Source organism: Brachycentrus maculatus, unplaced genomic scaffold (genome assembly GCF_059751285.1).
Source record: "Brachycentrus maculatus isolate JH-2025_06_01 unplaced genomic scaffold, ASM5975128v1 h1tg000039l, whole genome shotgun sequence".
Classification (NCBI taxonomy): Eukaryota; Metazoa; Arthropoda; class Insecta; order Trichoptera; family Brachycentridae; genus Brachycentrus; species Brachycentrus maculatus.
The window spans coordinates 1,916,626-1,931,728 of record NW_028280793.1 but is presented as its reverse complement, the minus strand read 5'-3'; the positions used below and the strand labels follow the sequence as shown (position 1 = coordinate 1,931,728).

The window sequence follows — 15,103 nt, the reverse complement described above, 5'->3', positions numbered from 1 at the left end:
CACTTATATCTAATACATTTCACCATTTCTTAACTGGTATTTAATTTTTTTTTAAATGAGACTAGTATTTATGGAATGGACTTGGCTACCTTACACGTTATTTTCAATATATTTGGAAGAAATTATTGCAATATACTAATTAATGGACATTTCTGATATGCATCGAATCACGTGTCACAATAGATTTTAAGAAATAGTGGTATTAGTTCCGTCAAAATAGATCTCTATTGAGTATAGAAGTAGCCGTACACCGTTATAGCGGATAGTGGCAAATTTTCAACCACTCAATTCATCCAATCACGAACATCTGTCAGATGGACTCAAATAGTAGCAAAAAATGATACACATATTGATTGATCCGATGCCCGAACCGACGCCACTAAAATGGCAGTCCATAAAAAGTATAATAATAATTGTATTAAAACATTCCGCCCGCGACTGGAGCATCTGTCCGCTGGATAAAACGCATCCCCTCCTCCAAGTATCACTGGTTCTCGGCCGGGACGGTGTAATTATGTATTTATTTTAAAAGCTACACATTATTTTCAAATAAAAGGCAACAATTTCATTTCATCTCGGCATCGTTTTATTTTCGAGCGACCCTCTGCGGAACAAAATGATCGGCCGTTCTAAATACGGTGCATTATCGCTCGGGATTTGATAATGCTGCCTTAGTAATCTGATACTGCAGCTCTTCTTAAACATTTTATTTTACTGGCAATATTTTAAGATTTTAAAATTTTTATCATAAATTCTGGATCCGCTCCCAATAACGAGTCAGCCGAACATTTCCCTGTATGTTTTTAATCCTAACTAGCTTGCGCCGCAAGCATGCTGCGCTCCATTTTCATAACTAGCAAAGCTTTATATTTTCACAACATTCACAACATTTTGAGTGTGTTCAAATCCTCGTTCACAAATCTGGTTTCCTCCACTTAGGAGTCATTATTACATTTTGACATCTCAACATAGATAAAGAAGATTGCGGAAGTCTGGGGTTTACAAGACTAACGACCTGTTATTGCCTGGTTTCAATGTAATTATATTTTCGTTTAAATTTAATTAACTTTTTTGTGTTTCAGTATGTTTTTTTTCATCAGTAAACTATTCAATATTAATAAAAAAATAAACAAAAATAAACAGTAATATACATAGTTTCCTCGTTGTTTTATAATAAGCAAGATTTTTTCACAACATTTTGAGTGTATATACCATACATATTTTACATATATCTTTTTAATTTTAATTTTTGTTTTTTTTTTTATTTTATTTTATTTATTCGGGAATTGTACAACTTACATATAAAAAATGAAATAATAAACATTACATTAGCAAAAAAATAGTTGCGTTAAAAAAAGCCATTTAAACAATTCCACAAACTTGTTCACGAATTTGGGTTTTCTCTAAAATATTATTGGGTTGAGAAGTTTTAAAACCTGTTGTCCGAAATGAGCTCTCCTTATTATTTACGTCACTCTGATCCTTGATTGATGATATCAAAGTGCCACAATTTTACACGGCAGACGAAATTCATAAAACCGCAAATTGCGAAACTTGTGGAATCTCTACTATGAAATCCAGGTAGAGCGATTACAGGCGCTGTAATGGTTCCATTTAATAGGGCGACCTGTGTTTTTAGCCGTTTTATTCTCTGCAGCCAGTTTCTGGGATTCGATTGTTTTCGTATGGCAGATACTTAATCCTGCCTAGATTTAATAACATATTATTTGCTAAATAAGCGGGTAATACATGGGATTGGAGGGGTCCCTCATGTGTCATTTGTAGATAATGATGTGTTCGTATTTAATTTTATGGAATTGCGAACATTTTGCACCTGAAGATTGCAGGTTGCGATTGATACTATTTGAAACTAAATATTAAGTTTAAATGTAAAAATAAACACTTGTTTAAGACCCCTTTTGAGTTTATTTAAATTAACACGTGTTAAAATTTCAATCAACTCTAAATCGGTCTTATACAGATATATTGTTTTTTTTTAAATAATAAAATCATCGTGTTGTTTGACATTAATAAAATAAACGCCAAATCAAGACAAAATAGAATATTACGTAAAAACATTCGATTCAGTTAGAGAAACATGAGTGTCATTCAATTTGGATTCTAACATCAATATTTACATATTTATAGTTTGAACGTTAGCTTCCGTTTGGAATCGTTGCTCTGGTAACAGTTTTTTTTTTAATATTTGTTTTTATCCGTGATAGTCGGGTCGTGGTCCCGTGGTTAGTGTCACGGATTCTTGCGTAAAAATTTCTCTGTTCGAACCCACTCTACCACAAATTGATAGGTACCTATTTCTAATAATGAGCCGCTTAGTCTCACAGAAATATATTTAGAAATTGGAGTATTTTTTTGGAGTAAGTTCGGCCCAGTTATCCATATTCTTCTTCATCTATGTGGACACATTGATCAACTTAGATTCTAATACGAATACATGTTTACATGCAAAACAAGCTCTCAACTCAAACAGAGGTAAATATAACTCTCGTAAGGTGTAGATTTGATAGTGTAACTGTTTTACGGCTATAGTTTTACGAGATAAAGGGCACATCTCGCCATAAATCAAGCTCCAATGGCCGATCTCACGCGCCGGTCATTTCCAGGGGGTTCCCTTTTCAATTAAATCCCATTTCGTGTAATTGAATAAACGCGGCAATACAGTTTTATGGTGTGGATACCATTTGTTTATTGCGGTCGGACGTAAGGAAATTGTAACTCCAATAAAGGTAATGCCCCTAGCCGCGGTCACTGCTTTGTGTGGTTAGTAGGGGTAGTTAGGGACTACTCTATCTGAAATACATCCAAATTCTAGATGTATTAAATACACACACAAATATACGAGTATTAGGTGATACGTTTGCCAGCTAATTACCGCAACTTTAGACAAATTTAATTTTAAGCCTCATCCAATTTTACACCTTAAAATTACATCAACTTCTTTATATTGACCTATTTGATCATGTAATACAAATTTTAGCAAAACGAGGAGTGGATTTTACTGAAGCATAGTGTTTTGTATTGTTTGAATTCGTCCAATGAATTCAAACGAAATTACTGATTTGTCCAAAAGCAAACAGTGAGTAAGATAGCAGTATTTGCTCAGCAGTGTAACGGTCCGTTCCGTTCGCGGACACCCTTACTCATCCCCAAAACCCACTGCCGAAAATGTGAGCCTTGAAAACCCACCCCCGAGTAGCGCTCCCCGGGTGAAACCGCAGGGTCCTATGTAAATTGTGGCCGGTGTTATTGTTTCAAGCGCAAAGATTGGGCACGAATTAACACCGCCGAATGAATACGTGGTAAATAATTTCGGCGCAGTTATTATTTGGGAAAGGGTCAAGCGCGGCGGACGTCCAGTGAATGGAATTACCACGAGACTTGTTTGGCTTTGTGTGGGCTCCGTCGACTTGTACGTACGCTAAACGCTTTCAAATATTCTCCACTTTCGGGTGAAAGCCAATTAGCAGGGGAGAAACTGAACATTGCACTAAATTAAATGACTTCAAAGAACTGAGTGAAATTGGGCTAATCCGGAGAAAGAATTATTTTTTTTACATTAAATAGACGTCGTTTTATATTTCTATGGAATCACTAATTAAATAACAAACTAACCATCATGCTGTTTCACCGCAGGGGTAGTCAGAGAGAATACAACGTCAGAATACTTCTGTCCACACAAACATTTTTCGCCTCTTCTCTTCATATACACTCGCCGTTAATTTCGACTTCTAACCTGACGCAATTTGACCGTCTTATATTTTGTTCTTGTCCTTATTCGTACCTAATAATGAAAAAAGAACTGCATGAAATTGATAAAAATTTGAAATAAAATACTTGTTGATACCAGTTTTTATTTTATTTGGTTACGACTAGTTTCAGAGGCTTCTGTAGCTTCTGAAACTAATCTTAATAAAATATATAATTCAGGTCGTATAAAATAAGTGCATTATTTTTTATTTAGCCTTGTCATACCAAAAAAAAAATGCTGAAACAATAAAAAAATTATGCTATGTTAAGTTCATTGTTGTTTGTATGATTGAATTGAAGATTATAAGAGCACTGGGCTAAATATCCATGATGCCATTTTATTTGGGTATTTGTATTTTATTTTATTTTTAATTTTTTTGTTGCAGCCGATATATCTCGCCTCGAGAAGTCTCCACTCTTGGCCAACGGGTACAATGCACCACCCACGCACCTCGGACACATGGGCTTCATGCATGCCCCGCACGGGCTGCTGTCCCCGGGCATGCCGCCGCACGGCCTGCCTCGTCCCGACGGGTCCATCATCAAGGGACAGCCCAACATGCCGAACATGGAGGCGCTGGCAAGGTAACCAACTGCCCATCTTATACAAAACATACTAACATTAATAATGAACAAAACATATACAATTCGTCTGTACTATAAAGTACGGGGCCCATAGATAAACCCTGAGGTACACCACAGTCTTTCATATCGCTGACTCCTTTCAAGAACGTCATAAATCAAAAATCGTCAATTTTCAGTTGTGCATGTTTTCGAAATGCCCAGAAAATGTACTATATCCCAGCAAAAGAGGTATAATTTTAACTTAATATTTACCCGCTACAGGGCAGAAAGTGTTGTTTTTGCATTTAGAAAAAAATGTATGGATTAATTATTTTTTTTATTTACTTAAAAAAATAATACGATAAATAACTCCTATAATTGGAGATAATCCAGATTTGTAAACAAGTATTTGGACACACTTAAAATGTTATAATAAATATTTTTCAAATGGAGACAAAACCTTCAGGTTTTACCTAAAAAGGTCACTTGCACAGTAAAAAGTTCAATAAGTGGCTTGATATTTATTTTTAAGACATTGTATTATATTTTTAAACTGTAAAAACGTTGTCCTGAAAAATCGAGTTTTTATTTTATTTATGACGTTCTTGAACGGAGTGAGCGATATGTCCATACCTATAACATTTAACCAAGTTAAAAGAGTCATACCAATATTACAATAATGAACAAAACATATACATACAAGTGGTCTACACTTTTAAGCATATGACTTATAGACAAACTCTGAGGTACATCACAGTCTTTCATGTGTCCATACCAGTAACGTTTAACCAAGTTAAAAGAACATACCAACATAATCAAAATGAAAAAAACATATACAAGTCATCTGCTTAAGCATAGAGACCATGTATGAACCCTGAGGAACACTATACTCTTTCATGTGTCCATTCCACTGTTTTATTATTTCTTAACATCACCATTCGAACAAGTATCATACATTGTTTTGCTACACATTGGTCCGAGAGATCGCATTTTGGCGGCATTCAGTCTACTTTCATACTTCTGTTGCCAACTCCATATATTAGGGTTAGAACCAGGTCTTCGTTTTGACTGCCAGTTTAGCTTTATTCGCTATAACTGATTTCAATGCACCATTCACTGTGTTCACATTTACAAACCAATTGATGAAAAATAATATTGATGAAATATCGCACAGAATAAAAAAGAATTATTTTCCTCTCGATAAGATAATTTGTTATAATTTTAAGATTAGACTCGATAGTAAATTTTGCGTGTTAATCTATTTAAACGGAGTAATATTATATTCATTGTAATACCAACACCTCAGTTCGTGAGCTTGAAATAACAGACGTAAATGAGATTATAATAATATCTTAAGACCTGCTTAGTAACGAAAGTGTTGTGTTCTGAACTATCTTCTCGGGTTACTAATATTACATAGGCATCAAACTTACCCACAGTAATATCTCTAACTTATCTTGGACGCTTTCTATTAGTTTAAATTAATAAACAGTTCAATACGATGTATGCAATTGTTACATTTTAATATGTTCGCTTAGTGAAATAATGAAAGAACGCAATGCAGAGATATTATCGTTAAAATAAAGAAAGATGGGTTGAGATGGTTTGGGTATGTGGAACGATTGAGTGACGAACAGTTAGACAAATTTATAAGGCGAATGTAGTTGAAAATACCAAGACGAGAGTAAGACCAAGGAAAACTTGGCATGATCAAGTATTTTAACAAGCGAATAATTTGACTCGAATCATTTAATCAATTTCATTGATTGATTCGACAGTTCTATCCTTTTTCAATTGCAATTTTATTTTGTTGATACCGTTTTTTCTTAAAATCCAGTATGACACGTATTTCGATTCATTAAGCATCAAAATCAAAAGATTCTGAATGCATCGAAACACGTGTCAGGATAGATTTATTATTAGGTAGTATTGGTATTTACCAAGTGCAATTTGAATTTTTTTTATATTGTTTGCATATTCAGAGTAGTGTGGCGTTCTATTTTCTCTGCCTGGTCTTGCAAGTAAGTTTCGTGATGTTTAGTTAGTTAGTAAAAAGCTCATTCCTCGTTTTGTATGCGCTTTTTCAATGCAAAATGATTATTATTACTTTCCAAGAACGGTGGGACAATGTAGGAACGACTTGTCTTACAGGATCAATGGTTTTAATCCCACTGAAGTCAGTCGCAGGTTGGAGGCCACATAAACGTCTTCATTTGACTTTAAGAGGATTAACAATTGACTTTACGACTGTGCCACGTTTTAAGAAGTCTTACTAATGTTAAAACACATCACGGTTCATTACCATTTCTTTTGGTTTGTTCCAATGGGTAGGTTTTTTCTAGTTAGTAAAGATTCTAATATCCACGCTAAGCCTGTAATTCTATTACACCCAAAAATTTCATAATATTAGATAGCTTCATGCTTTAGCAAACATCAGGAATCATGTTTGTTCGTTGAAGTTTTGTAAATAATATATATTTTTTTAAATGTCACCTTTTCATAAATTTTGTTAGACGTCAGGAGCAGTTGTGTAGTCTATTATTTGTCAAGTCGAAATTTGCCCCCATTTTTATTTGTTTTATTTTGTATCTATCGACCTCCCTTAAGAGGGGGTTCGGAAAGACATCTTTGAAATAAAATTTGGTCATAAACTTGTAAAAAGGTATAATAAAATATCTGAATCCAAAATTTCACATATTTAGTTAATTTGATCCGTGTTGATTCTTAAAATATGAAATATTTGGAAGAAAAATTGATCTCATTAGTAATATATTTTGTATTGAAACTTGTATTTCTCCGGATGTTCTCGTATCTGTACATATAGCTCTACTTTATTAAAAGTTGTCTTTTTTACTGGTGGCTGGTCCTCAATATTTTTTTTTCGTTAATTGAATTTGGTTGAAATTACTATTACCGTTTATAATAATTTTGGAAAATTTACGTAGCACTCAATTACATATGGTAATGTTATGAAATTTTGATACATTGCAAAAAATATTCAGAAGTAAACATTTAGGAGGAGGAAATATGGTTATTTTTGACATCTCATCAAAGATGAAGAAGAATATGGAAGTCTGGGCATTTACGGGGCTGACGACCGTCATAGGCTGGTTTAAGTGATCACTTTACACACGTGTAACATTCACCAATTCTACCCATTATTGACAACCACACTACTCAAATTCTACTAAACTACTTAAACCAGCCTATGACGGTCGTCAGCCCAGTAAATGCCCAGACTTCCATATTCTTCTTCATCTTTGATGAGATGTCAAAAATAATATGAAAATAACTCCTGTAATTGGAGATAATCCAGATTTTGTGAACAAGTATTTGGACACACTTAAAATGTTGGAAATATGGTTGTTAATACCAACTCCATTATTACCAGCATTATTATGTTGATCACTTTTGGTTAAAAGAAATATTTCTATCCTAAATATTGAGATAAAAATAAAACTTGTCTGCGCGGAGTCACCTTTCACAGCATTTAAACACTTTCAAACAAGTCTTCCATGTTGGTAATCCCATCTCGTTTAAGATGAACTCGAAAGGCAGAACGTACATTATTTCTAAACAAATATGATAATCGTGATGTAACTATTCAGCGTGAACATTGAATCCGGTTCATGAGCCACTCATCCGAACATTCATCATAAACTTAATTGAGACGAATATAATCAAAGATAAACACACAGAATCTCATTTATCTGTTTGGGATGCGCGGTGAGACTGGAGGGATTTGCATATTAATTGAATGCGCAACTAGGATGCGATATCACGGGCTCTTTAGGAATATCTATTTTCCCTGTCAGGGATGTCTTCTCGTCTCTTCCCGCGTTTCCGGTTCGTCATGACACTTCATAATATAAAAAGTTTCAACTTGCCCATGAGATGAAGATTACAGCTGAGCATTTGCACTAACCAATAACTGACTAATCTATTCAAAACATCCTATGAAGATTATCTTTTTCTTCTTCCTGGCTCTATCCCAACGCATCGTCTGTATAGTATGTTGGGGTCAGCTCTCTTTATCATCAGATTGCACATATTTTTGCCATGGGCTACGTCACCTAGGGCATACCTTCGAATCATATTTTCTTTCTGCAGCGATCATGAATTATTTGTCTTACTCTAGATGTCTTTTGAGGAAGATCAATGGAAATTGCCAGGTTCATGATATGATCAGGTTCTCTGCGTCTCATGTGCCTATATCATCTAAATCTCTTTTTGAGTGTTTTATTCAATCTAATAAAGATTATATAAAACACAAACATAATTTGAAAATTCTGCTTTAAAAAATAGTATTTTTAGTCCCTTTGATTAGGAATCCGTTGATTTTTCTTCGCTAATTAAACGTAAAGAGGAATATCCGAAAATTGTAAAGCGTATCCTGCACGGAATGTAAACGAAAAGTGTACGTATACGTATCTACAAAGCAATTTTTCTTTTGCCATAATGCCTCCGCCGTGTAGCTTTAATTTTCATCCCTGCTCAAAGCGAGCGGCGAAAAGGAGAAATTTTAATGGTTATTTACGTTTCGGAAAAGTATTTTTTACGGACGAATCTAATTTACACCAGAAAACGAAAGAGCCATTTAAGAAAATTGAGATGAAGAAGGAGAAACCTTAAAAGAAAATTGTTTCCTTTCCTGTCCCGCGCGAGAGGGCGGAAGGGGGTTGTTTTTGTGTTTTTAAATGGAGGGAAAAAAACGAACGATGATTTGCCAATTAAAGCTGTGCCTTTTGACTTTGACAGGTCCGGGATTTGGGAGAATTGCAGGGCGGCTTACGAGGACATTGTCAAACATCTGGAAAGGTAAGCTCTTCACTCAAAGGAAACGCTTTCATCCCGAGCTTTTTACGAGTCCAAAAATATCATTTCCACTTAGATTAGAATAAAATTTAGTTTTATATTTCAGATAATAAACAATTACATATTAGAATTGTTTAGAAAATTGCTTCGTAGATACGTATACCATGTACTAATATGCACTTTTAAGACACCTAAGGCCCAGCATAAGATAAATCGCAACTATATTTTCTTTAAACCCAGGTAATTGAATTTTTGCTTAACAGACCGTATTGTATTGAAAAAAAAAGGTTTTTCTCTGAAATAGATAAATGGTGTTAAAAAGAAGGAGTTATTGAAAGGTAAGTACTTTAAAACATACATAATCGGGTGTTGGATTGTGGTCCCGTGGTTAGTGTCGCGGACTCTAAGTTAGAGTTTCTCGGTTCGAATCCACTCTACCACAATTTCATACATATTTCTAATAACGAGCCGCTTAGGCTCATAGAAATAGTATGAAATTGAAATATTTGTGTAAATAATAAAAATACATTTTTTTTTTTAAATATATATATTTTTTTATATTTAAAAATATAGATAGTGTTCGAAAACACGTCTTACATCTAGAGCAATCGTCCGCGTTATGAATTTACACGTTTGAGATCTGTCTTAATAAATATTTACATATAAATTGCCGTAGCAAAGATTCGCGTATATAAAGCGAGACATATTCCCGTCATAAAAATTGTATCGTTAAAACATATTTGAAGTATTGAGTATAATAAAGTATTGATATAATTTCAGAAATCGTACCGCTTAATTTCGGCAATCATCAAATAGGTACATCGGTGTTATTATACGATCGTATTTCACGGTGGAAGTACGTCGTACAATACTTGATGATGGTCAATCGTTCACCAATTCTGGTGCAATACCAAACATCACGGCGCTTGTTATCGTCCATTTAACCGTTTGGGCAGTAAACGTGAAGCACCCAATTGAGATTTATGAATGCTTTAAGCCGCTATAAACAAAAAGTGACAGGTGTAACTAGCTTCATCCAACCATAAATCAAGTCAACGCATTCGACGAGGAAAAAATAACAGTCGAATAGCCGAACGGGTTAAAAGTAAAGACAAATAAATCATCCGCCCGTACGGAGGAAATCGAGGAATATTGTTGGATTACAGCGATTAATTCCGGATTATCTCCCCTGATTTGCGAACGATCCTATACTTTGCATCTACATAGTATATACTGCACAATTTTATTCTGTACGGTCCAACTACATTGGGAAATTACAAGCATTGGTGAATATTACACGTTTATAAATATTACTTAAACCAGCCTATGACGGGTCGTAAGCCGTGTTAATACTCAGACTACTTTTTCATATATTTTGAGATGTTAAAATGGTCAATTTAACATTGCATCAATTCATATAATAAAATAACAACTTTATAGTTATTTTTTGACATCTCATCAAAGATGAAGAAAAATATGAGAGTCTGGGCATTTACGGGGCTGACGACCATCAAAGGCTGGTTTGAGTGATCACTTTACACACGTGTAACGTTCACCAATTTTACCCATTATTGACAACCACTCTACTCAAATTCTTGGAAGTTCTATATATATGAACCAATTTTGAAACACTATTCTTGAATCAATATAGAACTTCGCTAGAGACATCTATTGGTGAGATGAAAAGAAGCTTTTTATTTGACTTTATAGTTTTTTTTCCATAATATATTATATTTAATCGGGTTTCATCATTGCTAACATCATCAGACTGATCAATCAGTTACTTAACATAACAACATAATACACTACGGTATAATCTTCACATCTGAATAACCTATATATGTACAAGCACATATAGTTTACTTTCGAAACATTATTTACCCTTTCAGTATGAAATAGATGCTACGCAAATAAAAGCTAGCTTTATTCTAATTTTAAAGGGTAGATATCTCCATTTTCCGCCTTTTCCGGTTGCTGTGTGTCGGAGTCCGCAAGCCCTCCCCTAATCCCGTATTCCATACGTAATGCCGCAATTAAAGTGGAGGCGATCTGACGTACGTAACCTGACGTTGATGCATGGCTACCAGGCTACCAGGCTCGCAGCGAGCTGTACGGGTCGCCGCACATCGTCCTGACGGGACGTTACTCATGGGCGCCCCAATCCCTGGAACGACGCGTACAGATTTTCTATGTAAGACATGGCGCCTACGAACACTAGAAACTTGGGATGATATAGTTAAATATATATTTATTTAAACTTTATAAAATGAAACAACTTTGTTTTAACCACTTTTGTTATTATTAGTACACTTTGACCTACCGGTTTCGACAAGAACCTTGTCATCATCGGGGTTTATTAAATTCTAAAACATTAAAAACATTAAAATACTCAAAATTAATTACATTCCCTTATCTAGAACTCTGTAAAAAACTAAGTTTTTGGTAAGGGAATGTAATCAACTATGAGTGTTTTAGTGTTTTCAATGTTTGAGAATTTAAAAAACCCTGATGATGACAAGGTCTTGTCGAAGCCGGTAGGTTAAAGTATACTTATAATAAAGAAAGTAGTTTAATTTTATAAACTTTATAAAATGTGTCAATTCAAGATATATATTTATTTATTTAACTTCATGTACAGAAAAGAAATAAGTGCATTGGCGGGCTTATTGCTAATTAGCAATATCTTCCAACCAACCGAAAACAGACTTGTGATATAGGTCAAAACGTTTGATACCATATATAGCTGTTTGCAATCAGAAGGTAGATAGTATTTGAACATTAAAAAAACATAAATTACAAAGTGATGATAATAAGAAAGGCTAAGAAAAAACGGAGTTTAGGGAACGAGGTAGAAGGAAACACTAAGGGAGGGGTTTGATGGACAGTTAGGATTCTAATGATAGATAGTAATGTCTCAGACGTTTCTTATAATTTCAAATTTTAATTTTAATGTATGTATTTCTAATCGTAATTAGAAAAGTTCAAAATGATTTATTAGCTAAAAGTAAAACAATGTTAATAGAAAAAAAAAAACATAAATAACATACTCAAAAGTCCTCGGAAATTTAAGTATGAATGTATTTGCTGTTGCGGGACCGATGGCGTGGAATGCTCTTCTACCAGTAGTTAGAAATAGTGAGAGTGAGATATTTAAAAAAAAACTAAAAACACATATGTTTGCTAAATCATTTCCACAGTGTATTTTTTCCCAATTTATTAGCAGTGAAGCGCCCTAGAGGTAGTATTTTACAAAAACGGCTCTATTTAAATTATGCATTTTTTATTATTGTTATTATGGTACACATGTTATACATATACAATAAATTATGTAATGTTTTTTTGAATCATAGAAAATGTTAATCTGCAGCAATATTCATGTTTTAATGACAATATGTATATTACTACATTATCACTTATGACAATACCCTTAATACATTTAATGGAAAAAATATTGTTGTGGAATTGTCATTTTAAATTTAGTACTCGTTTATATTTCTTTCAAATGCCCATAACTGCAATTTACAAACATATTATTACCTAAAATTTTAACAATCCACACGAAAAAATAATATATATTAGACATTGATTTTTGACTAAATTGATTTTCCAATAAAATATACGTTAACGGTTCTCATAAAATTATACACACTACATCTTATTGTTGTATAATATGTTTAATTACCCTTTGAAAGTTCCAATAATATTTTTTCTCCTCTCAGCTTTCATATAAATTATTTGGAGATTGTGCTTACATTGGTTTTAGACATCATTTTTTTTAAATGCCATACATGAATGGTTTTTCAGTAAACTGTGGATTCGTTAATAATTATATATTTATAAATAATGATCCTTTGATAAACTGTCACACCGAATGTAACTTCACAGCAAATGTCCTTCTCAGTTGCGGCCGAAATCCTCCAGGCAGCGTTAGTCGAAGATTTGAATTTATTAGAATGGAGAATTAATTAATCCTCTGTCAAAACAAAACACAAGCGCTATGGCGCTGGCGATGAGATTACGCGGTGCGAATTAATGAGACTCGCCAGCTTGCTGACTTATGCCCGCTATTTGCATATCTCCTCGGCTAGCCTGCCCCGGTTCATTGTCTAGGGATTGTGTCACCGCAGCCCCTACACATGTTACTGCTGGGATTTCAGATTTCACATCACCTCTTACAATAGTTTGCTCTCCTGGTAGCTCCGGAATAATGCCTAGTTCTGAATTAATTTCAATGTGACATGTTTTCAATTTTCAGCGTATCATGACGTACAAGTTTTATCTATTCATAACCTGTTATCATTTACACATTAGTAATTACATTTGTCCAAAAAATATTCATTTTTTTACATATATGTAAAGAAGTTTTACTGGTAATCAATCGTTAAGAAATTCAATATGCGTAATAATTCACATATCATACTGCACATGGACACGTATTTACAAAGTTTCGGTGACTCATTATTTTACTTTTAATTTAAATAAAAGATAATGCAGTGAACGACCAACCTACTAATTGACTATCTTGCAGGTTTTCCGAAGTGGTAGACAGATATACCATAATGTCATACCTGTTTTTTTCCCAAACATTATATTCATCTTCTACATTAATGCATCTCTCCGCCGATTATTTTGACTTGCAAAGTTTTCCTCGGGCTTTTCTTTGCTTATACATCCAACTACATTTGCTAAATATATTTATTTTACTGTTTTTTCTCACTTATTTGTTCCACATGTCCAAACAAGCTGAACTTATATTTTTCTTAATATTATCGATAATGTTTATGTCAGCCTTGTATTCTTTAATTATTTCACCATTCGAACTCTATTATATATACACGTACATTGTTATAATGATCATATTTACTTAATTAATGTATTTTCAAATTTAAAACATGTTTTAATTCATAAAACACAATCATTCACATCATTCAAACACCTATCAAATCGTTTTGTCGCACGTTCGTTTGAGTGGTTGTATTTCAACTGATTGAAGTTTACTTGTATCGTTTTTTGAGCGAACGAATAACTGTTTAGTAAGTAAAATTCATGAGCTAAATTATGTATATTTCATTTAATAAATAATGTGTTCTCTGAATTCGTACAAATTTTCCAAATTGCTAAGTAAATTTATTCACAAGTTAGATCTGAATATTACATTGTATTATATATATAATAAATGAAAATTTCTGGTACAGACTGAAAACACATCTAATATAATGAGTGATGGAATTTCATATCAGGAAAAAGACATTCACTAAGTAAATTCATCATTTGCGAGTCATGTTTACGCGATATAATGACTTCTCCGGTCCGCTTACAGAAGCTCGTAAGCTCTTCCTCGTAGCGGGTCGCGTAAATAGGCGAAGAATATTTAGATAAATGATCCCCCATTATGTTGCAGCGTGGTGTCTTTGCTGTTAATCTTTTTATCATTTTTTCCGTTTTATTCACCGAGTTTTTTGCGCTTCTCGTCTCATTATTCATATCCTTCGCGGATCATTCATTTGGCTTTCGCGGGCTACGTCACCGTTATCCTCACCGAACTTTTGATTTTCCCAACCGGCGAATAATTTTTGCGCCCCGAGTAGAATGTGTAAAATCCATCTTTCCTTATAGCAAAAAAATGTTTCTTTTTAATGCTGTTTACTGATGTGGATATGACTCTTTCCTAGCCTTTAGTTAATGTTATGCGTACCCACGAACGTAGTTACGTTGTCTCGGGTTATACTTTTCCGGATTTACCATCATTAGTTTCAATTGTACACTTATTTGTTTGTTTTTAATAATCTCCCGTGAGGATTCGTTTCCAGGTTCCCCTCGTTAGTAGAGCGAGAAAATCTCAGTTATCTCTCAGGTAGCATTTTCAATTGTCGCTAACCATGTTACATACATACATATACCATAAAATAACCTTTCATTTTGTAGAAAATAAGTAAAGTGTGTGGTGGGGAGGTAG

General features: G+C 33.9%; 1 protein-coding gene across 15 annotated transcripts in view; it reads left to right on the top strand.

Annotated features, from left to right (window-relative positions):
- Positions 1–15,103, top strand: part of dac (dachshund family transcription factor) — a 302,887-nt gene that overhangs the window by 139,174 nt on the left and 148,610 nt on the right. For 13 of the 15 annotated variants that reach the window (XM_088277147.1, XM_088277146.1, XM_088277141.1 and 10 more), the window contains 2 exons: positions 4,155–4,353; positions 9,091–9,150. In XM_088277147.1, the coding sequence (XP_088133273.1) occupies positions 4,155–4,353; positions 9,091–9,150 (259 nt within the window). The remainder of the gene's footprint in view (positions 1–4,154; positions 4,354–9,090; positions 9,151–15,103) is intronic. The other 2 variants (XM_088277149.1, XM_088277143.1) reach the window with 1 other exon arrangement.